The 23,769-nt window shown below is 50.1% G+C and overlaps 1 protein-coding gene across 3 annotated transcripts in view; it reads right to left on the reverse strand.

Moving 5' to 3' along the window:
* Positions 1-606: 606 nt before the first annotated feature.
* Pcsk6 (proprotein convertase subtilisin/kexin type 6) overlaps positions 607-23,769 on the reverse strand; it is a 181,703-nt gene continuing 158,540 nt past the window's right edge. For all 3 annotated transcript variants that reach the window (XM_085682658.2, XM_085682657.2, XM_085682659.2), the window contains 7 exons: positions 20,744-20,846; positions 19,053-19,249; positions 17,191-17,278; positions 12,461-12,564; positions 7,335-7,464; positions 3,140-3,252; positions 607-2,031 (listed from right to left, as the gene is read on the reverse strand). In XM_085682658.2, coding sequence (XP_085538784.1) covers positions 1,934-2,031; positions 3,140-3,252; positions 7,335-7,464; positions 12,461-12,564; positions 17,191-17,278; positions 19,053-19,249; positions 20,744-20,846 — 833 coding nt within the window. In that variant the 3' untranslated portion in view covers positions 607-1,933. The remainder of the gene's footprint in view (positions 2,032-3,139; positions 3,253-7,334; positions 7,465-12,460; positions 12,565-17,190; positions 17,279-19,052; positions 19,250-20,743; positions 20,847-23,769) is intronic.

Genomic DNA, 23,769 nt, shown 5'->3' on the forward strand with positions numbered 1-23,769 from the left:
ATTATCTAGATTAAATTAGCCTCCGGATATGTCTGGAAAGGCTTATATAGATTAAATTAATTGAATGCTCCCAATATCATCCCATAGGTTGGAGTCCCAGACTGTGTGGGAAGGTGAGCTAGTGTAAGCATTCGCGTTCCTGACTGTGGATTCAACATAACTAGCTGCTTCAAGATCTGCACGTGGCTTCCCTGTAATCATGGGCTATTCTTTGGAACTGGGAACGAAAACAAATCTTCCTCCTTAAATTGCTGTTTAAACATTTATTTTATTCTATGTGTGTGTTTTGCCTGAATGTAGGCATTGCATCACATGTGTTCCTGGCATCCACAGAAGTCAGAAGATATTGGATTTCTTGGTACTGCAGTTACACACAGTTGTGAGCTTCTATGGGGGTGCTGGGAATTGAACCTGGGTTTTCTGAAAGAACAAGTGCTCTTAAGCTCTGAGCCATCTCCAGCCCCTTAAGTTGCTTCTTGTTAAAGCAACAAGGAAAGTAATGAATACAGACATCAAACAGATCAACAAACCACAAAGTGATCTCCATTTCATCTGCTGGCCAGAACCAGGGCTCCAAGTTTTATCTTGGAAAGAAATACAGGCTCCTTTGCAATGGGATGTTAACTCTTTTATTAACTCAGGGTTAACATTAGATTTGCTTCACTGATTTCTTAATCGAAGTTGTGGATTCAACAGACACACAGCTGGGTCCTTGCCACTCACAGGTGGCAAAACACATTGTAGTCAGAAAGGGGCACAGGACAATATGGAGAGAGACAAGGCTGGAAAAAATTTAAGGCAAATGTTACTCCCATATTTAAGGGAACCGATCAAGCAGATCTGTGCATTTCAATGAAAATATATGAAATATTTGTCAAAATAATTAACATTGGTAAAAATTAGAACACGTAGCTTATAAAATGCCTACATAGGCTTGTCAGAAATCAATCCAGCTACATCATGTAGGCTCATACTATACCGGACCAGAGCAGCATCCACCCGAGAACAGAGTCCTGAGAGCAGAGGCCAAATGCACTTAAAAGCGGTTGTGTAATGTGGAGGACTGGCGATTAGTGACTCAGGGGCTGGCTTTGCACGTTTAAGGAGGAATTGCTTGGCCATCAGGTGCCTTTTGGTTAGCCCTGAATACCCTCATTGGATCCTCTTCCATAGGTTCTGCATCTGTAGATGGCTGGTGGCTCAGGCCCAGGAGGCCCCAGGGACACAGGAAGAACAGTCATGAGGACATCTCGGCTCACTCAGGAGAACGCCGAAGAGAGAATGGTCTGTTTCGGTTTGGTGCTGGACCTTCAAGGCGGTGGCTGCAGTTCTGGAAGAAGCTGACTACACAGCCAGAGATTCTATCCCCAGTGGTCATACATCTTATGCCCTGAAACCTATTGTATTTACAGTCTGACCAAACTGTCCCTCGGGCTGTTTGGTGGCCGGTGATACATGGATAGGAGGCTAGGCTCTTTATCATAGGGGAGGACAGCCGGGGGTCCTGGCAGCCAGCTTGGTGAGATTTGCCACGGTCACACAGACTGTGAGAGGAGGACTTTTGTGGTACCAGGCATCTCTCTTTTTCTGCTTTGGTCTTGAAATTTCAGTAAACTAGGGTCCCAGAAGCCACTCCGAAGCTGCAGCTCTGAGTCTGATAATTCCTTTTGTTCCCATTGTTGAGTTCAACTTTAGGCTGCAGTCAGCAAGCAGAGTTTGAGGGGGGTGTTGCAATTCTAGCCACATATCCTTTAAGGGCCACCTCCACCTGGTTCAGGTGCTGAGCTGCTGCCGTAGGACTCAGCTCCGGGAAAGATCCAGCTGCCAGAGGCAGGGCCACCCCAGGAACAGGCTACGGCTGACCATCTGGAGGAAGGTGGATGGGCAAATGGGCCGACAGGAGGACCCTGCCCTTTGCGGGCAGCTGGTGCCCCTACCCAGCCAGGAGGCAGGTGCGGCAGCAGAACTGGATAAAGAGCTTCCGTTCGCAGAGCCGGTTGGACTTCACCATCTCGCAGAAGGTCTCATCAGCTGGCAACAGGGAAGGAAAAGTAGGCATCAGACTTTGGATACTGTTAAGATTCCACTGTTCTCCACTTGCCAGGCACCGATGGCGCACGGGGCAGGGCCCGCATTCTCTTATGAGTCATTTCAATGCAAAAGTCCAGTGAGGCCCAGGTGGCACTGGGGTACGGAACATCCGCTAAGTTAAGTGACAAGGGGGAGGGGCTTCCTGAAGGGGCTATGGGGGGTGTGTGCATGTGAGCCTCTTCCAGGACATTGCTGGTGGCTGCTTAGGAAGAAGCGGGGGGAGGGGGAGTGTTGTTGGTGCAGACAGAGCGCAGGGCCAGAGCAGGAAGGAAAGCAGGCTTCAAGAATGTTGTCTAGGGAAGAAGACAGGCAGGCAGGACTCAGGGATGGCAAAGTGGGGAGAGCAGAGGAGGCTGGTACTCGGCCTCTGCATTGCCACAGGGAGCAGACTGTGTTATGGCAGCCTCATTCTCTGGGGCTGGGTACATAACCTGAACAGGGACTTCCTAAACAGGAAGCCCCCTGGTCTTTGAAAGGACAGGGTTTTGCCAATTTAAAAAGTAAAACAAAGCAAGCAGGTCACCTTGCAGTCAGGACACCTGCAGAGTGCTGTGTGGGCGCTCTGCCATGGCAGGGCCAGGCCAGCATGATACCCGGGGATTACCTGTCCACCCTTGAACTCATGGAGTGGGTGGATCCCTTCTCCTGCATATCAGGATATGGTATACAGCGCTCCTGCCTTAGGATTTCTTCTGCGTTTCTAGTTTCATAATTTGTCCTCTTACCCCCTACCATCTATGTGTAGAGCCAAGGTCCTCCCATAGCCCAGCTGGGTTCCTCTTGCTCAGCAAGGGGCTCAACTCGGTTCTTCTAGTCCCGAGGATGGGGGTCTTTCAGGCCTCTCCTATGGGGAAAGCTGCCTATCGCCTGCCTATGTCAGGAGAGTGGGAACGGTACACAAACAAAACTTCTTTTAACTTACGTAGTCAGCTAGATGGTCGAACAAGTCAGAGATAAGCACCCCTACTCTGGGCAGCCATGCCTGTTCTTTCTCACCCCCTTTCACTGCTTCACGGGCAGCTCGGAGGGCCCCCCCGATGGTGCTCACCGTTGCTGCACGTGTGGTTGGTGATGCAGGAGGTGCCCAGCTGCGTGAAGCCAGCCTTACATCTGCTGCAGTTCCTGCTGGAGCCCTCGCAGCTCAGGCAGTTCTCGTCACATCTGTGGGAAGACAGCAGCTCCTCCTGAGGTCCGAGGCAAAGGCCCCACTACATGGGGTTCCTATCCCAGAACCCCTCAGCATATACCCCCAAGCCCTCAGCTTTGGCCTCTGTGGCATGGGCATTCTCGACATGCACCGAGTGTGTATCATTCTTGTTCAGCCTCTTTGTTACCAGGGGAAGGCAAGAGCAGTCATAGTTGTTAGGAGCATTCCCAGAAGAGGAGGCCAGGCCTTGTTTTCTGAGACTCCCTGTGGCATGCCTGGACATCCTAGTGGACACTGGTCCACTCTTCACATGTGTCTTCCACAGAAGGTCCTGGCCCAGCCTGGCCCCATGGTCCTGCTACTACAGACGGCTATGACCTCACGTCACAAAAGTGGACCACAGCGGAAGTCCACACTCAGTAGTCTCATGGGAACATGGGCTCATTTATACCTGATCTGTGGGCGCTCTTTTGCTACAGTGGTAAAGCTAAGAAGCTCTGATAGGTAGCCCTGCCCCGCAAGCCTGAATTACGTATTGTATGGCTCTCGACAGAAGCAACTTAGCATGACTGACTGCATGATTTCCCACCCAGGGCTGTGTGTGCACCCATGCTATCTTTGCTATTCCCAGCTTCAGGTGACCAGGGCTCCACAGTGGCTCCTATCTGCTTCCTACTTCCTTTGCTACTGCCATTTAAGTGTGGAACAGGCCTGGGGGAGGGGAAGAAGCCTAGCTCAGCCAAGATTTGGCCTGCTCTAGGGGGTCCCATGTTTAAGACAGATGACTGCTACCACCTATAAGAGGTCTTCAGTGATGAAATGCCCCTGGCGGGGTTTAGTAGGAGCTACAAGAGGCCCTAGTGCAACATCTCAGCCTGGATAAGGTGGGTGTTTATTCTGTATGCAATGGAGAACGCCAGATTTGCCAGATCCCTTGTTTCAGATCAGTATGTAAGTTACCCAGGGAGCCACTTTCAGGCACTGCTCCCCGGCTACAGGAGCTCTCTACTTCTGGTGCCATTTTGGGAAGTCCCTGGCGTCTGGTTCTAGCTACGCTGTCTCCCAATAGTACCCACAGGGTTCTGAGGACACAGGTCCCTTGGAGATCTTCCAGGCATCTTTCATGGACATGCATGCCAGGCTAGCCATTTCAAAGGATGTCAGTTATCTGTGAGGCTCGGGCCTAGGGACTCCCAGATACTGGCGGAACGTTGTTTCAACCATGAACAACAACTACAGGATGGAGTAGCCTGCAGTGAGAACCCAAGCCAGACACAGCTCTGCTCTTCACATCCCGCTCACTGAGCTCAGCGGGATGGCAGGTGCCTCTGCTTTCTATTTCTGCAGCGCCAACGGCCAGTGAAACATCACATCCGAGCAAGTCTGGGTTCTGCAGCCAGAAGCCCAGGCGGGCTCAGCTGGGGTATTTGCACAGGTCTCTGGAGGCCCTGAAGCGGTGCTGGCCATCCGGAGTGCTCGTTTGGAGTTTGTGGGGTGAGGGAGAACCAAGCATACTTTCTGAGAAAGATGTGATACCTCCCAAACTCTACTCCCCAAACGCCTCCCCTGTCTCCAGCTTCTGACTGTAACCAGCACAATACTGTACTGGCAGTGGTCTCTCAGGATACCTATGGTTCTTCTGTAGTATTGACTTCACCTCTAAAACACCATGGCAACTTTATTCTGCCGAATTCTGGAGGGGGAGCTGGGTTCACCACAGACCTCTCTCTGCACCATAGCAGGAGGCACCCCCTTATCAGGAAATAGTAGGACATGTGCCACCTGCTTCAAGAGCCCCCATCAAGTTTCAGTCTGGGTACAAATTAGGCAGGAAGCACACCCTGAGGACTTCTGTAACCATGGGGGAGTAGGGAGAATGGCAAGGGCTGGGGGAATGTGTGATAAGTCTACCTCTGGAGCAAATCCCCCAAAGTTGCTCTTGTTTTCTTTCAAGAGGTCCTTGCTTGGGAGCCAGAGATCCCCTTACTGGGTCTTGACTGTGGCTCACGGTTCTCCTGAGACATTGCCACAAACTACCTTCAGCTTCAGCATCTGCCTGTCTTCTTTGTATTCAAGTTAGCAGCCAAGCAGGCCGGTGCCATTCTGGCTTCCACATCTATCCCTCAGACAGTTATGTCTTCCTTGTGGCTTCCCTGGCTCTTCTGCAGGAGAAGCATGGTACCAGGGAGCATTCTGGGGCCTGGAGGATGCCTGTGGCCCGCTGGCATCTGCAGCTGCCTGAGTTGAGAGAGGCATCCAAAACCATGTATATTCCCTTTAAGGAAAGGTTCATACTTAAGAGGCTCCTCAAGGCCAGAGGCTCTGTGGCAAGGAATCGTGTGACATTTTAGTGCTTTGTCACTTGGGGGTCTGTGCAAGGCTCCTGGGGGTGTTTCTCCAGGATCTGGTAGATCATCTCCAAGCTGAGGCTGAACTTCCCTCTGGGGTTGTTAGTGTCCCCTCAGACAGAAACTAGCACCCAGGAACTTTTGTCCAAGCAACATTTGTGGGCTGGCCTCCCTCCTGTCTCCTAGAAGCTGAACACCATGGCTTCTGGATGCCACAGCCAGCATCCCCCAGGAGTCTGGGGCACTTGACAAATGAAAGTGATTATCATCATTAAGTTCCATGCTGTCCCTGTGCTGCTGTCCTTGCTTTAATTATCAGTCAGCCAGCTGGCTTATGAAATGAAAGGTTTACTGCAGACAGCTGTGTCCACGGCCCTGCACACAGGACTCGGCATGGCAGGAAGAGGCATTTAAGATTCCCCCGTTTCAAACCAACCCAGCAGGGTGCTGGCCCTCCTACACATGTAAGATACCCCACCCCACTGACCCCTCTTTCTCAACATCAGCTGATGCACCCAAGCTCAGGTGACAATCCACTGTCATTCTCAACACAGCCCAGGAGGCAGACCCCACTGTGAGCTTTGCCACTGGGACTGGGAACTGGGCATGGGCTCTCACGCCTGTCCTGACACAAGGGTCCCAGAGTGGCTTTGCTTTGAGCCTTTTGCAGACAGAAGTCCCCTACTTCCACTTCCTCCAAGACCACCCCACCACTGCATCAGCACCGTCACCTTCAATGTCTCCCCGTTGCTCTCACACCATATTCTGCCTTTCCAGTTCCTGGCCTGTTTCTGATGTCCTCACCTGGCATAATTCCCAGTCAGCCAAGTGCAGACTAAAGCACACATCTGCTCCTTGAACAGCCTGTGTCCCACAGAACAAGGGAGCACTCGCACAGTGTTGCCAGGAGCAGACATGTCTCATTGTCATAAAAAATCTTATGTTATTAAAACATCTTAAGTGCCACGTTCTGTAGATCTCTGAAGTGTTTGAAGACCACCTGTCTACCCAAAATACATCTCTGTTTGACCTTGAAAACATACCTAACATGACTACAAGTTGGTAACTCCTAACAATGGGAGCAGCGACTGTCCCCAATGCTGTGGATGGCTTTTGGTAACCTATTCCCAGCCTGGTCTTAGTACAGGGGACATGCTAAGTCTACCTCGCCAAGTGTGTGCACTCACAGAGGAATGGAAAGACAGCAAGATAGTTAAAACACATGTGTCTCAGCCAGGACTGGCTTTGCTATGAGGACATGACCAGAGTTGTTTTATTTTTGTCTAAACTATCTAACTTAGAAAAAGTGTTAGCTCCCACACATGGGGTTGCCTTGACCACCTACAGGGTGAAAGCACCCTGCACCGTGGCTTGAGCAGGATTGCCCTGTACCATCTGCTGCTGGCAAGGGCAGTGTGGCAGCACCTAGTTAATTCTGTTTCCTGTCCTAGCCCACTGTGACCCGGTGCTGCATATGGTAAGTGCTTCACAAATAATTAGGCATTAAGAGGGGGCTTGAAGGCTGCCAGCTGGCTTGCGACTTTGGCAATCACTAACTGTAGGCATCCCTTCCTCAGTAAATGGTTTTCTGTTTGCCCTCTGCACCTACAGCTGCAGGTGACAAGGCATGTCAGTCCCCTAGGCTCTGGGGAAAGCGACACCACACCTGGCTATCCAGCTGCTCCGTCTGCAATACCCAGATGACCACTACTCCCCGCCAGCCCTGGCCACAGCCCGGAAGACCATACCTTCGGCACACTTTGTGGGGCAAGCCAGGCATCTCCTCTGGGTAGAAGCCCTCACCGCATGCTGGCACACATTTCCAGTCTTGGAAGTGGAAGCTTTTTGCACAGTGAATACATTCTTCTCTGCTGGGCCCTGACAGGTGTGGGAAAGAAGCAGACGTCAAGGGCATGTGTGGTGTTCTAGAACATCTGGGGGGATCTTCAGAGGTTCCCAGCCCACCCACACAGCTGACACTTTCCAGGAGTTTGGTGAGAGCTCCATGTGACTGGAGGTAGATCACCCTCCCCACTTCACAGATGGGGACATCAGAGGCCTAAGCTGAGCCCAGTGGGGAACACTACTGGGCCACCATGACTGACTGATTCTATGTATTTCCTTTCCCATTAGTTTTCAGCTAGAATTAGGGCAGTAGCTACTTAACAGGCGCGGTGGCCGAACTGAGTTGTACTGGGCAGGAAAAACACAAACACACTGGACTTTAATTGTACTTTTTCAATTACGCTGAAGTGATGGTGTCTGAGATTCACTGGGTTAAATGGCACGGTACACAAACTATTTCCACATGGTTCCTACTTCTCTTCATGGGAATGAAGGCAGGCGTGCATGCATGTGGCCATCATGGAAGTCACCCTCAGGAATACTGCCTACCTCTTTTGAGATAAGATCTCTTTTTGGCCTGGAGCTCACTAATTAGGTTAGGCTGACCATGAGCCCCAGGGCTCCTCCTATTTTTGGGCTTCTGTAATGGACAAGAATATCCATATGGAGTCTCTTTTTTTCTTATGGTTGTGTGGCCAGCTCCCAGCCCCTCAAATTAAAAGGGACAATCAGTGCCCGACACTCCTGTGCCTCATTTGCTCAATTGTTAGCCCTGCTGGCCATCCTCTAGCCTAGGTCCCTCTGATGGGAATGGATGCTTGTATCTAGTTGAATATGCGTTACTTTTTTTGGTGGTAGTATTGGGGTTCACATACGTAAGATGAGCTCATTACCACTAGGCAATACCCCTAGATAATGCTGAGTCTATTAAACCGAACAGTTACTCTGAAGTGGATGTGGTGGTGCACACTTACAGCCCAGCACTCAGGATGTGCAGGCAGGAGGATTATAAACTTAGGGACAACCTACTGAGTCTTCATTTTTTTCAGTTTTCTAAATTTATTTATTTGTTTTTCGAGACAGGGTTTCTCTGCAGCTTTGGAGCCTGTCCTGGAACTAGCTCTCGTAGACCAGGCTGGCCTCAAACTCACAGAGATCCTCCTGCCTCTGCCTCCCAAGTGCTGGGATCCAAGGTGTGCACCAACACTGCCCAGTTGTGAGGCTTAATCCCCACCACCAGAAAATAAGAAACTAGAAAAAAATGTTGGTTGCAGGCTCAGTTGGGAAAAATGGCAAAACCCCTGAAGATGAATGGTGGTATTGGTCACATAATAATGTGCTTAATGTCACTAAACTCTCCATCTGAGAATGGTCACACAGGCATGGCAGGCATAGTGAGAGTATGAACAACAGGAACTGCAGAGGAGAAGTTGGTCTAATGTACTTGTGATGTCTTGACCGACAACACCTCTGGCTTGTCTCTGAGGGTGTTTCCAACGTGGATGGCACCATCCCATGGACTGGGGTGCTGGACAGAACAGAAAGGGGGGGAGTGAAGGAGGCAGCCAGCTAAGCACCAGCATTCCTCTCTCTTTCCTAGCTGTGCATGCAGAATGGCCAACTGACAGACTCCTGCTACCACGGCTAGAGCCTTTCATGTTGCTATGCCTTTCCTGCCACGAAGGATGACATCCTCCAACTGAGAGCCAAAATCAAGCCTTCCATAAGTCGCTTTGGTCAAGCATTTTGCTACGATGTTTTGTTAGTGAAAAAAAAAATAATGGAAACAATTCTAAAGCAAGAATAGGGCAACCGTAGCATACAACATCCAGCCATGTTTCCAGATAGGGAGAAGAGCTCAAGGGTTCTCAACACATACAAATGACCATATCTGGAAAGACAGAAATGCTAATGACCCTGACTTGGTCATCACACATTGAATACATGCACTGAATTATAATACGGAGTGTCAAAAATCAGTACAGATATATCAACTAACTTTTTTTTTTTAAACTGGTGATGGCTCATGTCTTTAATCCTTAATCACTTGGGAGGCAGAGGCAGGCAGATCCCTGAGGTTGAGGCCAGCCTAGTCTACAGAATGAGATCCAGGACAAACAGGACTACAAAGAAACCTTATCTCAAAAAAAAAAAAAACCCAAACAAAACAAAACCCCTCCAAAACTCAAATAAAATAAAATAAGTAAAAAAATATTAAAATGGTTAAGATGGTAAATTTTATGTTATATGTAGTCTATTACAACAAAAAATGCTGATAAGCACATTGTCTATAAAACTACTTCCACAATCACTACCTGAATGTTATGAATGTTATATTCAAAATCCCTCAAGGATTCCATTCAGTCTTTATGGGCTCCAGACGCTTTAGGAACCCCCTCAGCACTCGCAGTAACGGCTCAACGGGCTATGCTTCTGCTAACGCATCGTGCTAGGCCTGGTACAAACAGACACACGGAGCCTTGCTGAGAAGGCAAGAAGATGCTGTGAGAAGCGCTAAGGTAGAAAGTCTCTCTTTTCCTTTGGAACCTCTCTGGACCTGCCCTAGTATTCTTTACACTCACTAGTTCTTACTGTGCCTTTCCAGGCCCAGGCCAGGATCAACCATTCCAAGGGCCTAGGACACTGCTTCTCACGCTAGCAAGCATGTAGGCATGTCCACTGGTTGCCACTTATCCTGGGTGGCACTTCCCTCTCCCATGGGTTGACTTATCAACCCTGAGCCAAGGATCACAACCTCACACCAGGACTCTGGGCACTGGCAATGGATATGGTCAAGACTCTTGCTCTCAGAAAGCTCAGTGCACTTGGAACACTGTAGGCTAGGCCACCATGCTGTGACAAAGATGTCACCAGACACACTGCTTCTAGGCAGACCCCGCCTGACATGGAGCAAAGGGCTTCAGATGACTCTGAGTGGAGAAAGAAATCTCTGGTCCCAGTCGCTGCCTTGGGTTACATGTGTTCTAGGGAGGTTAAAAAGAGCCCATGGGGGCTGGAGAGATGGCTCAGCGGTTAAGAGCACTGACTGTTCTTCCAGAGGTCCTGAGTTCAATTCCCAGCAACCACATGGTGGCTCACTACCATCTATAATGAGATCTGGTGCCCTCTTTCAGAGTGTAGATACACATGCAGGCAGAACAGTGTACATAATAAAGAAATAAATCTTAAAAAAAAAAAAGCCCATGGGCTGGAAAGATGGCTCAGAGGTCAAGAGAACTGGCTTCTCTTTCAGTGTTCCTGAGTTCAAACCCAATAACCACATGGTGATTCATAACCGTCTGTAATGAGATCATGCCCTCTTCTGGCATGCAGGCAAACATGCAGACAGAACTGTATACATAATAAATAAAGAAATCTTAAAAAAAAAAGAGCCCAGGGGGTATGGGGAGACATGGAGAATTCCTCTCCTCTGAGAGCTTTACAACTGCCTGCTGTTAACTGAATTCTTCCAATGATGGAGGAGATACAGAACTGAGATAAGAAAACCTACAAGTGACCCAATACAGCCATTGGCTGCCAGACAGTCTGGGGTCTCCAAAAAAAAAAAAAAAAAAAGATAAACGAGAATTGAATTATCGAAATCAAAAGAGTTATAGACCACAAGCCTGAATGCTATGGATTCAAGTGACTCTGACATTTAAGTAGGAGGCACTGGGAGACGCTTCTTAAACAACCTGGGTTAAACCGGAACTAAACACAGGCAATAAAAAGCAACAGGACAACCAGGTGGCAAAAGCTGCCAGCTGCCTGTGGAAAGGATTCTCCCTAAGGTTAAGCCTGGGTCCTTCTGGGGCTGTCTGAGGATGGCGTGGAGGAGGGCATGTCTCCCACGGGAGGCTAGAGTCAGCCACTGCCGTAGCTTGTGGATGCTGCGATCTCTGGCATATCCACTTGGGTAGCACAACTGATACCTTCATGAGGCTCACACAGGACATAAGGAGAATGACAGTGCCTGCCTCCTGGCATTTCTAATAAATGGTTTTGTGGCAAATGAGATTTAGCTGAGACCTAACTCTTCTGTTGTCACTGTCGCAAAAACTCCATCTCGCGTGAGTTTCATAGAAGGCAGCGAAGTGCTGGGGGCAGGAAGGGAACTGAGGAGACTGCTTCACCTGGAACATATCTGTGCACATAACTCACGATGCGTGTGGATGACTGCAAGACGAAACCCAATAAAAGGAATGAAATTGTTGCTATCTTCTGCATAAACTGTGCCCGGAGACATCTGGGCTATAATCTCAGTGGGGAACTATAATGCCTGTGAAATTGTTTATGGCAGTCTTTCCCTCTCTGAATAAAATGTTCCAAACAAGTGGAGATGGGTACAGAGGACTGAAGTTCTGTCTTACCGCACCCTGCCCGGATCTGTCCCCACCCCCTTCTGAGGCCTCTCAATCTTTATGGTACTGCATTTTAGTTTAATTCTGCAGCAAGAGTAGAGTTTTAAGGCAAGCCAGCTCACAAGCTGCTAAACATCCTTTATTTCTTGCCTACAAACATTCATAGCACGGCTGTTTTTAAGGCTGGGGAGCCCAAGCAGCTTGCTAACAGTGGGTCTTTGTACTTTTTGCTGTTTTTGTTTTTAATAATAGTAATAATAAACTGTTGGTAGGTATCAGGTATGTAATAAACTTTATCATCTCAAACATCTTAAACTGTATAGTTGGGCAGCATTACTGAATTCGCATCAGTGGGCAGCCAGTTTTCATTTCCTCTAACTTGCACGTCTGTATTCATTAAATAGTAACTCCTCATTCTTCCTGTCCAGCCCTAGGAGGCTGGGAGAACCTTTGTGTTTTTATAGTCTATTTCCCCCATATATCCTACATGGGAGGCACATGCTCTCCCCTGAGCTCCACTTTAAGCCCCTCGCCTTTGAGTTAACTTCTGTAATAAATGCAGAAACCCACAGAGTTACAGAACTTCCTGAATTTCAAGGTAGCTGGCCTATTCACCTTGGTGACCGTGCATGCAAATGCCCAACAAGACAAAAGCCTTGGCAGCTTACCTACACAGGTTCTGCAGGTGTGATGGCACTCCGCACATTGGATCAGCTCAGAGTCGAAGTAGGTGCCCGGTTCACAGTCTGGAATGCAGCTGCCCCGTGCAAGGCTGGTAAAAAGATAATAGGGCCCATTTCCATGTGTGTCCCGAAAGTCTAATTAAATTATGATCTGTCCTCAAATGCGTTTCACGGGAGGAAATGAAAGTTACCAAAGCACCACGCTTTGTGTCACTGGAGGTTCCCAGCTAATGAAAGCCGGCCAAGCTGGCCTGGAGCCAGCTGGAGGTCCTGGGGCCTCCATCCTGGTGCAGGAGGCCAAAGCTTCCAGCCTTCTCCTACACAAGGGTGACTTCTCTCCATAGCGTTTCCTGAAACCTGAGTTAGAAACACCCCTCTCCCCAGAAACTGGAGCATGGAGCCATTGTCACTGTGGCAACCAAAGGGTCTATCTACATTTTGAGGGTAATGGGCACAAGGCTGGCCTTCGGTCCTTGATCTGCTCTGGATTCTTTCTTACTTAAAACTCTGCTGTTTTCCATGAACTTGAAACAAGAGTCCCCCCCCACCCCCCCGGCAGTTGGCAACTTGCTATATGTGGCTTCTGCTTTCCCTTCTCACCCCATCAGTGCCTACAAACAAATCTTTCCCTTAGCCAGGCAGCCCAGCAAGGCATCGTGGACACAAACTGAGCTTATACTACCCATGCAGGACCTGGCTCCACTGCTTCCCAGCTGTGCAACCCCAGGCAAGACACCCGCTTCCTCCTGGTAATTGGTTCCTACAACATAACACTGCTTGGAAGACACACCGAGCAAATGTATATAACCGTTCAGTGTCTGGCACACAGCCGTGTAAATAAATGTCACCGACTACAATTTCTTTGGTTCCTGGGATTGTATTGTGTCTGAGGCATGCGTTTTAAATGGGTTTGCCAATAAACAGATTGAGCAAGGGCTCTGGGGTGTGTCTGTCAGATCCAGAAGGCCTGCTGTGATGTGATTTATATTTAGAAATACATATTTAGGCTTCATTCTGGCACATAGCTCCAGAACGCTCTAGAATCAATAGTGATAAGTGTCACATTGCGTGCTAATGAGGTAATTGGTAGCTGGGGCCCTACAGCAGCTTCATGGTGGGGCACTGGTTGCAGGTGAACAGACCATTGATCGGAGAGGCAGTAATTTCCAGCCCCACCACCCCTACCTCAGAGGAGGAGAAAGAGACTGAAGGTCGAATCGGTTACCAATGGCCAATGATGTCAACATTAACTCAGGCCTCCATAATGGAGTCTCCATGGCAATGCCAAAGGAGATGATTTGGAGCTTTCAGGTTGGTAAACAAGAACAAATACACAACTCAGAAGGCTGAGGCAGGGGGACTACCATGAGTTCAAGGCCCATTTTGGCGACAAAGAACACATTCGTCCACCTGACGGTAGGGTATTGCACCCAATTCCTCAGGAATGGAAGGTCTTATGTTCCTGACCCTGCCAGTGTTGCTATGGGCAACACCACTTCAATCCACTTCCTTTGTAACACTTGTATAATAAACAGCTAAAGTAAGGAAGTGTCTCCCTGTTCTAGGAGCAGTTGTAGCAAAGCAATCATACCAAGGAGAGACCGAGGGAACTCCGAGAGCCAGTTGGAAGCAAAAATGGTTTGCAATCTGAGACCTGGGAGTAGCCTCAGAAGAAGGGCCAGCATTGGGAACTGAGTTCTCAACTTGTGGGATATTCAGTTGGGTTTATGGGGTATCCAGTGGGTGCCCACCCATCCATCTTCTGATGACCAGAGGGCAAGTGTGCTGTGCTGCATATGTAGACCCCGGGTTTTGCACCTCCATCCAGTGGGGGTGATGCCCAAAGGGTTGCAAACTCCTCTCCAAGATGGCCGATGCTCACCTGGGACCCTGTCTCACTAGGTGCCAGGGCCAGCACGCAGGCCGGTTAAATCACGTTTGTAATAACCGACACTTCCCTGTGAACCTCTCCAGTGTTTGTCCCCCTAAAGAGACGGATGGCCAGGAGGCAGCAGCTGTGACGTGACGGCAGTGATTTGAAGTCACAGCTGAAGAGGATATTGGGCAATAAAAGGAAGCTTTCTGTGGATTATGGCTGGCGATGTTTCCCTGCTTTGTTTGTGCTCCTCTATGGATGCTCATTAGTACTGCAACCATCACACCTGCCCAGGGAGTTCTGCCTGAGAGGCGCTTCCTGCCCTGCATCAGCCTGACTTCGCTCTTCTTCACAGGACACAGAAATAGGTATCTTGGACCCCTTGGCACGTTTCCTCTGGGAAATAGGTTCCAGGGAGTTGGATTCGTGGAGTCTTCCATCCTTTACACCTTCAGATAGCAGCCTATGGTTGAGGATCCATAGATGTAGATACTGGTGCTAGAGGGGCCCAAGATATTAAAGCCGGCCTCTCCCAGCTGCCGGTTGAGGCCTCTAGTAAAATCTCTCCCCTCTCTCAACTTTGTTCCTTTTGGGAGATATCTTTCTGGACCAGCAGATCCTTCTGCTTCGAATCCTGTCCTGACTGGCCAACAGGTTTAAAGAATGGTGGGTATGATGTGCCACATTGGAAGGTCTTGCTTTCCCTGCCTGTCACCCAAACTCTGATCTGAAAGAAAGGGGCAGGATGAGGGCAGTGTCACTGAGGCAGCCACATGGAGCCTCCAAAGCCTCCTGGGAAAGCCATGGCCTCCTCTGGTGCGGGAGAATTGTCTGTATTCTGTCAATCATATTTTAATAAAATGCTGATTGGCCAGGCAGGCAGTATAGGCGGGAAAGCCAGACAGGAAGTAGGGGTGGAGCAATGAGAACAGGAGAATTCTGGGAAGCAGGGAAGTTCCTCTGCCATTCCTGTGCAGACCACCGAAGAGACAGCATGTAACCTGCCCAGCTGAAAAAGGTACGGAGCCATTATGGCTAACATAGATGAGAATAATGGGTTAATATAAGTTATAAGAGTTAACAAGAAGCCTGACCTAATGAGCCAATCAGTTTATAACCTGATGTAGACTCCATGTGATTTTCCTTGGGACTTGCTGGCTTGTTGGGGTACTGGGCGGGACAGAAACCCCAACAAGCTGGCCCTCATGTTACACTCCTCCGCATGAAAGCTATGAATAGCACTAAGGACTTCATAAGTTGCTGTAAAGGTTAACGGGGCGACATGGGTGGGGACATTTGCAGTAAGAGCAGACGCTTTCTAGGTCCTCCTCCGCTGTTCTTCATCAGAGAGCTCCACTGCTGCTGTGAATTCCAGTCTCAGCATCAGTGGGAGGAGAGAGGCTGAGCTGGGTAAGTGGGGCGTGGCCTTCCGGATGCACCCGCTGCTCCCTGGCTGGACCCTAGCATCCCCTCACTTGGCCTCTGCTGGAAACGCAGGGGCTCAGGTTTCACCTCGGCTCGCTGTCATTCAGACACAAACCCCTGAGGTTCCTATGTCTGTCAAGGTACTTACCATGCTGACTCCTCCTTCACTTTCTTCCTTTTCATGAAGACCATAGGGCTAGGCTCTCTGTATGGGCTGTCCAAAGCTTACTTTGAATACGTGCTTTCTAAACATTTAGATAGTAACTCGTGAAATGCATCTGATGACACTAAATGTAATTCAGGTGTAGCGAATGGTTCTAACAAAAGGATTATACATGGTTTGAAGAAGACTCCTTAGCTTAGCAAAGAGGTTTGTTTGGTTTTTTTTTTTTTTTTAATGCTGAATTTCATAGGGTTGAGTTCTCTGGAACTGGGAGGATCAAGAATCTATGAGACATCTTCAGAGAGCCAAGTTCATTCTCTGGCTGAAGATGAAAACCACTGAGGGGTGATAAGAGAGAAGACAGAGGGCTGCCTGGTCAGGAGGGAGGGTGGGCAGTCACGGCAGCTGTCACCTGGGCCAGGAGGGGAACGGGAGCAGAGGGGGTTACTATTGCAAAGGAAAGTGACCTAAGCTTCCTAGAAATTCCTCCCACTGCGCAGCAGTAAACTCTATTGTACCTGGTTCTAGTGGTTTATTCTTTGTATTTTGATAAATAAATCTCAAAGACCAGTGGCAAAGCTAAAGCCACTAGAGGTCAATGGGGACACACACGTAATAGATTTGTACTCTTGAACGTGGTTGTGACTGATAAAGTATAGGGATATCTTATTTATTTTTAATAAATAAAGCTTGCCTGAAGATCAGAGGGTAAAACTAAGCCACTAGAGGCTAGGGAGTGGTGTCACATAACTTTATTCCAGGACTCTGTGAATTCAAGGCCAACCTGGGGTACACAAGGTCAAATTCAGGTAGTGGTGGCTCACACCTTTAATCCCAGTCCCAGGGAGGCACACATGCCTTTAATTCCACACTATAGGAAATATAAAATGGGAGGAGAGAGGCTTAGCCTGCTTAGTTGTGGTCACCCAGCCTTGGTAGAGGTAGAACTTCCCCAGTGGCCTGCCTGCTTTGCTTTTCTGGCTAAACCCCGATTTCTGTCTCTAGGTTTTTATTATTTGTGCTATCCCCACCTGATGTGTTCAACTGTCACTTAACCAGGTCTCCAAACCTAGCCTAGAAAGTTTGACCATGCTCCAACTTCTCTTCAACAGTCCCTTGACTTGACAGCCAGGGCTTAGGCTCCAGGCCTTAGACCTCTTAGCTTTCAGCAAAAGACGTAAACCCTTGAGGAAGCAAACACAGCATGGACCCTGTCACTTTTGTTTTTTTCCCCACGCAGGGCAGACTTACCTGAATCCTTCTTTACACACAGTGCACTTCTCAGGTTCATCCACACACTTGTGACAGCTCGGGTGACACTTGAGGCAGTTTCTCTGACCTGGAGAGAGGCAGGAAGACAGGGAGCAGAGGATGGCATGGGGGAGGGGCCCAGAGTAGAGAGCGAGCTCCAGCGTGCTAGGCAGCCTTGGCAAGCAAGACAGTTCTCCCCAGGGCCCTCTCCAGAGCAGGTCAGGAAATTAACCACAGACCTGGGTGTTAGACCCCGGCTCTTCCATATCCCTTTGTCTGGAGTGTGTCAATCAAATCCTCAAAGGACCAGTAGATCTGGGTGGTTAATTCTACATCCCTTATCTGGAATATGTCAATCAAATCCTCAAAGGGCCAACAGGCTTCAGAGGTGGTCCCTTCCTAAAGGAGACATTCTCATTCTGCTAATGAACCAGAGCCAGTTCCTGGCTGGCTGAGTACACTTGAATCAGGTGCAGGTCTTTACAGACCTCGGGGCATGCTGGAGGCCACCAGTCCCTCTCCCGGCGAGTCCTTCCCGGGAGTCTTCACTGAGAGCTTGGCACCTCTATAGTGAGGCAGGGCTCTATGCCTCCTCTCAGGAGCATCTGGGTCATGCCAACTCCTGCTTGCACTTCCCGGCTTTATTTCCTAGCTCAGTTTTGTTGATGTCTCACCACCCCCAGCTGGTGCTACTACTACATGCCAGGCCCGTGAGCTGAGGGGCCTTGCTGTTCCTCTGTGCAGCCTCCTTGGGGTCCGGTGGTGGCGTCACAAGCACTCAGCTGGTGCTCAGCAAGGACAGTGGTGAAGGATGACTGACCTGCCCTGGAAAGTGAGGAAGCTGCGTGTGTGGCTGAAAGTGAGCCTGGCTGGCAGCCCAGGCAAGAGTCTGCGAAGCTAGGAACTGTAGAGGGGTAACATGCCATTTCCCCTCTAAAGGGAGTCTTTCCCGGCTGCTTCTCCCCAGGGATAACAGGCACGGCAACAAGTGACAGGCTAGATCAGCGCAGGGGGACAACCAGGAGGACTAGGGTCAGAGGTGCTGCCTGCAAAGCCTCAGTCTCCAGCTTATTCGAGAGTCATCACCTGTCCATTTAACACAAACCTCCTCTTCCACCTCTTCATTGTGTGAGGCCGGTTGTTAAAACATATGCCTGAGTTCCTGCCTATCCATCCCTCACGTCTGCCTGGGCTGGTGGGCCAGCGGGATATCTGGCTTCCTGCTCTAAGTCTGAGTGTGTCATTACTAGTTAGGGACTTCTTACTCCCTTTCAACTCAAGATAAGGAAAACCGTGTTCCCTCTTAGGCATGGTCACTACTGTAAAGAGTCACACAGACACTTTCCAGACTTCCTGGGACCTGACTCCTACATGTCAGCAGGGGCCCGGCATTCAGAGGACTGCCTCTGAATCCCAAGTTGAGCTCATAGCACTTCCTGGGGGCTTCCACCTCCCAGTTATGTAAACTTGTGCTGACATCCACAGCACTCTTTCCTGGGTGAGAAGTGGCAAGACAGGTGGCAGGGCATCTTCTTCTGGTGTTTTAAGCGAGGCTGAGCTGTGGGCCCGTGGGCGAGCTACCCTTTCTGCGTCCTGTCCTGAATAGAGAGTAAATTGCAGTGTGCAGGGCTCACTTCAACAGCGCCTTGGCCGAGCGCGCAGCATGCCGCAGCCGCGGAATGCTGTGGATGCCCTCTCCCAGCCCCCGGCCTGGTGAAACGTCCCAGATAAGACCAAGAGAATACAGGAAGCCAAGGGCCCAGCCAATCCTCCCAGAATAGGGGAGCCCACCCCAGAGGCACAGGCGGGGTAGCGGGAGGTGGACAATTCACTCATTCTGTGTCTGTGGACAGTCCACTTACTTTCATCGGCATAAAGGCCAGCAGGGCAGAGGGTCACACAGGTGTTTGTCTCTTGGTAGTGATAGAACCCACGGCGACAAGACAGGCACTGTGTTGGGCTCCTGCCCAGGCAGGTCTCACATCCTTTGTGACATCGTCGACAGCGTCTTGCTGCTGTGTCCCCAAAGTAGCCCAAGGGGCACTCGCTCACACACTTCCTGTGGGACCAGGAGCAGGTGAGGGTCTCTCTGCTTTGGTACCATCCCGTGCCCACCCTGTGTGGCTCTTACATGGGCTGAGGCTGCATAGCTGGGCGGGTAAAAAACTGAGGACACCGGATCTTGGGGTAAGGTTAAGTCAAAAGTAAGTTCCCCTATATTTGCTCACCGGGGGGGGGGGGGGTGTGGGTGTGGGGAGGTGTCCTGGCTACAAACAGGCAGGTCTGAAGACCAGGAATTCAATTCCACAAGCTGGGTCTGGTGGCTCACAAGAATAACCCCGACACTTGCCGGAGGTGTAGGATTCTGAGTTTAAAGTCAGTTTGGGCTACATTTGGAGACCTTGTCTAAACAAGACAGGAATCCTTTCCCATTCTGAAAGCCGCTTGGTTTCCTGTAGGCACTAAGACTTCGGTGTTGACGAGGAACTTCAAATTGTTTGTTTGTTTTGGGGGGTTGCTTTCTTTTGGGGGCACAGGGCTTCTCTGTGTAGTCTTGAGTATCATGGAACTTGTTCTGTAGACCAAGTTGGCCTTGAACGCAGAGATCTGCCTGCCTCTGCCTCCTAGAGCTAAGATTCAAGTCATGCACCGCCACTGCCCAGCTTGACTCGGAATTTCTGATTGGGTCAAATCCTACATGGATGCCCGCAGAGACCAAGTCTGATGGTCAGTGAATGAAGCTGCAGATGGCTGTCCTTGTACTGAGCCAGGGTTTTTCCTGGGTCTTGGGTGGGGACGCCAGATACAGCGAAATTGCATCCCACCACCACAGTGTGCAGCACACCCCCGACTGGCCTCATGAACGTGCATCAGCAGTGTTGAGGTTCCTCTGCCATCCAGACCTTTAAGGTGTCCAGCACGGTCTTGCTGTCACCTTGGCCATTCATGTGAGACCTATGCAGCCCATGGTGGATGCTCAGGAAGGTTTGCGCATTGGATAAATACAAAGAGCAGCTTCAAGTCTGTTAGAGCATGGTACAAGGGTCTGAGGCTTGCACACTCCCCACAGAAGGGACAGTTTAAGCTGGGACAATTGGCTGCAGGCTGATCATCCCAGGTTAGGTCTGTCAGAGGCCTCCTTCAAGGAATAGGAAGTTATACAGACTTTCTAGGAAGCCACCAGGGAACTCCATAGCCCCAGCTGCAGCCTGTTCAAGAGCCATGTCACCCTGCTGGTCCTCTGAGGCCTACAGTACGGGGTCTTGTCCACAATCCTCTTTGAGCAGGCATGTGTACTCAGTACGATCCAGTATGGATGCAGAATGATACCTGAGCACTGCCAGCAAACTGTTCATCTTCTCACCTTTCCACAAGGGACTTGTATCACCTGTGTGATCAGAACCAAGCTACTAAACTTTTCAAAAAATAAATGCAGAGCTGTAACCCTTTGATGCAATTTCTTTGTGGAGGACTATACAGCTCAACATGGCCACCTCAGTGCTACAACACGGGGCCCTAGGGCATGCAGACAGCAGCTCCAGCCACCTGTTACCTGCTTGTCTTGGCGTTCCCCAGGCTGAAGTGGACACAGTTCAGGCACTGGTCTGCATTGGGGCCATCGCAGCCTTTGTCACCGCACTCAGGATGGCACGCACCTTAAAGACACAAGCACTTCTTTTCACCCAGAGAGATGCTTTCTCCATCCAGTCCAGCCCATGGGTCCCTTTGTCAGGTGACCACAGCCCCCAGGTCCAGGGAACTTCCTTCAAGAGTGATGTCTTACAGGGGGCTACACCAGAGACCTACTTGTGGGATGCGGTCACAGCTGGGGGCTGAGTCTGGCCGTCCTGACCCTCTATGGAGGAAAGGCATATGAGAGCAAATGATACAGCCATGGGGGGTGGCGAGGGACCAAGGCCAGTGAAGAGATGGGAACTGAGATGCTAGAGATGAGGCATTAGGGCTATCAAGATGGGACCAGTCCCCTTATTAGGGGCACTGTGAAAAACAAAGCAATACCGTTGGGTGTGAGTTGTGACGTTGCAGTGTTGATATGCCTGAGAAGGGCATCTCTCCATTCCCACACCTGCTGAGCCTACTCTTACACAGGATGGAAGGGGGCAGGGACAGTGGGAACCCGGCCCTGGATGAAGCTTATGGTGACTGGACTGAGTTTCTTCCTGCCGCATTTTTTGCCCTCTGGTTTCCCTCACGCCAACTGTTGGCAGTAAGCCATCAATGTCTTCCCTCAAGTCTCCTCAGGGGACTTAAATTCTAACTGTGGGCTCCATGTTGTTGGAAAGTCATCCAAAAGCGCAGGGAGCTCTATGAATTCCAGAAAACTGTCACCTTCTAGATTCTCCCCTGGGCCCCACAGAGAGGAGATGGGTTTAAATATCCACCTCCTCAGCTGCATTGGGCATGACTGCAGATTCTCAGCTGCTGAAGCCAGTCTGAGGTGACTCCTGCCTTTCCTGCGGGTCTACTCCCGCTATGCATACAGAGGAGCATCCCTGGAGATGCAGGGAGGGGCAGGAGGAGGCATAGGAAGAAGCTGGAGGAGATGCAGGGAGGGGCTGGAGGAGGCACGGCACAGGGTGGGGGCTTCTGAGACATCAGAAGGAACAAGACTAAGCTTGTGTTGGTAGAGGATAGGGAGTGAATTCAGAAGCAAGGAAGAGTTGACGTGCTGGGCCCCTCATCTCACAGCGAACATGAAGACAGATGCCCTCCTTCTCCCAGCCCACAGTTGGCTTTGCTGAGGAGCACAGAGGCTTCTTCCTTCGCTCTCCCTTTCTGCAGGCCCTCCCAGCCTTAGAGTTGGCTTCCTTTCCTGAGGTTCACCTTTGTTGATCCCTCCCAGTTTTCACTGTGGGTCTCCACCTGACTCTCTTCCCACCGGGAACCCCTGCAGAGCTGAGGTCTTCTCCTGGTGTTCTAGATGGCCTTCCCAAGTGGTGGCTGGCCTAGTTTGTATCCTAGAGAGACATGCCTGTGACTACCAAAATTCAGTGCCTGAGCCACATCCTCACCCTGCCTCCCAAGACTGATGATGATGATGATGATTATTTTGTTGTCCTCACCCCAATATTGTTTGGCTACCTTCCCACCCACCAGGCACGGTGACATTCTGCTGTGGCTTTGCTGACCAGTTCGTTAAAGGGCTTGCCTTTTGCTTTCTGTATAGGACATAGAAGAAGGCAGTAGGTAACAACACAATCAGCCAGGTAGAAAGGAATACACTGTAAAGAGACACTGTGACTCTCAGTCTGGCCATGAGACCATTGAAATGACACATCCCCTAGAATTGCATGCTGGGAGAAGGAAAAAGCATTAGCCAGAGGGGGATCTTGTCGACTGAAAGAGATGGGACAGCTTGTCAGACCACCTTACAGGAGGAGACTGAAGCCCAGATAATGATGGGCTGGTGGTGTGCAGAACCACAACCCGATCAGGACTGCTCAATGTGCATATCCCTAGACACCCACCAAAACTTTAATCTCACTTCAGGACCTTGAACATGGACTTGTGGGGGTGGGGTCAGAGGATTTCCTTGTCCCTGCTCCTAATGTGGCTACATTGAATCAATCTCCTTTTCCTGCCCTTTTACCATTAATTAATTTGGTTGTTTTAATTGGCTTCTTAAGGATGGATAGTCAAACTTGACTTCTTAGAGTACAAACTATGTCCCCAAGCTCAGTAACAGTCTTCCATTTTAGGAAGATTAAGGGTGTTGGGAGAACAGGGACATGAGTCCCATTTCCTCACAGATAGAAAAGGGTCTGAAAAGATGGGGTCTCGCTTGTCAACTGCAAGTCCCTAGGCTGTCTCTGTGTGGGGCAGGCGCTAGGTAAATACTTGCTGGTGGCTGAACTGTGACAGGATAGGGAAAGAGAGAGGGGAGCAAGGGCAGAATCTCACTATCTGTAGGCAGAATGTTCTAGCAAGTCCCTAGATTTAAATGGCCTGGGGCGGGGCCTGGACTGGGCCATCCCCAGCATTGGTCTACAGGATGCTGATGTCACCTGCCACCTCCACCTGCCCCTCCCTCTCAGGCCTTCCCAGGGTGGAAAGTTTTATTAGCCTTCTCTACAAAGGAGCCCTTTGCAAGCCCGGGTTCACATGCCAGCCAGGGCAGCAGACCTCTGGAATAGCATCAAGGCCATGGGCAGCAGCCAGCCCTCAGCTGGAGAGGCTGGGATATGACAGTGTCTACCCAAGAGCAGCTATCAAATTCATAAACCAACTAATCAACCAGCATGTGGCTTTCTGGGTGGTTTTAAAAGCCAAATATCAAGCTTCAAATCACCCACAAAACACGCTGAATCAGATCCACCTGGCTAGCCATCTCCCCCCAACCACCGCTGCCCTCCCAAGAATGCTGGGGTCCAGCTGTAACTCATTCTCTCCGCGAGCATCTGTTTTTGTTGTCGCGGTCTGTAATTCTGCCTGCTTTGTATCTCTCCTCAGTTAGCTGCAACGGACTCTGAGGCCTGGCTTCCTGAGTCAGTGCGATTGTGCATCAGTCCGAGCAGAGGCTCCCAGCAGAAGGAGCATTTGAATGTTCTGAACAGCTTG

Source organism: Myodes glareolus, chromosome 24, assembly GCF_982192425.1.
Source record: "Myodes glareolus chromosome 24, mMyoGla1.1, whole genome shotgun sequence".
NCBI classification, from domain to species: Eukaryota; Metazoa; Chordata; class Mammalia; order Rodentia; family Cricetidae; genus Myodes; species Myodes glareolus.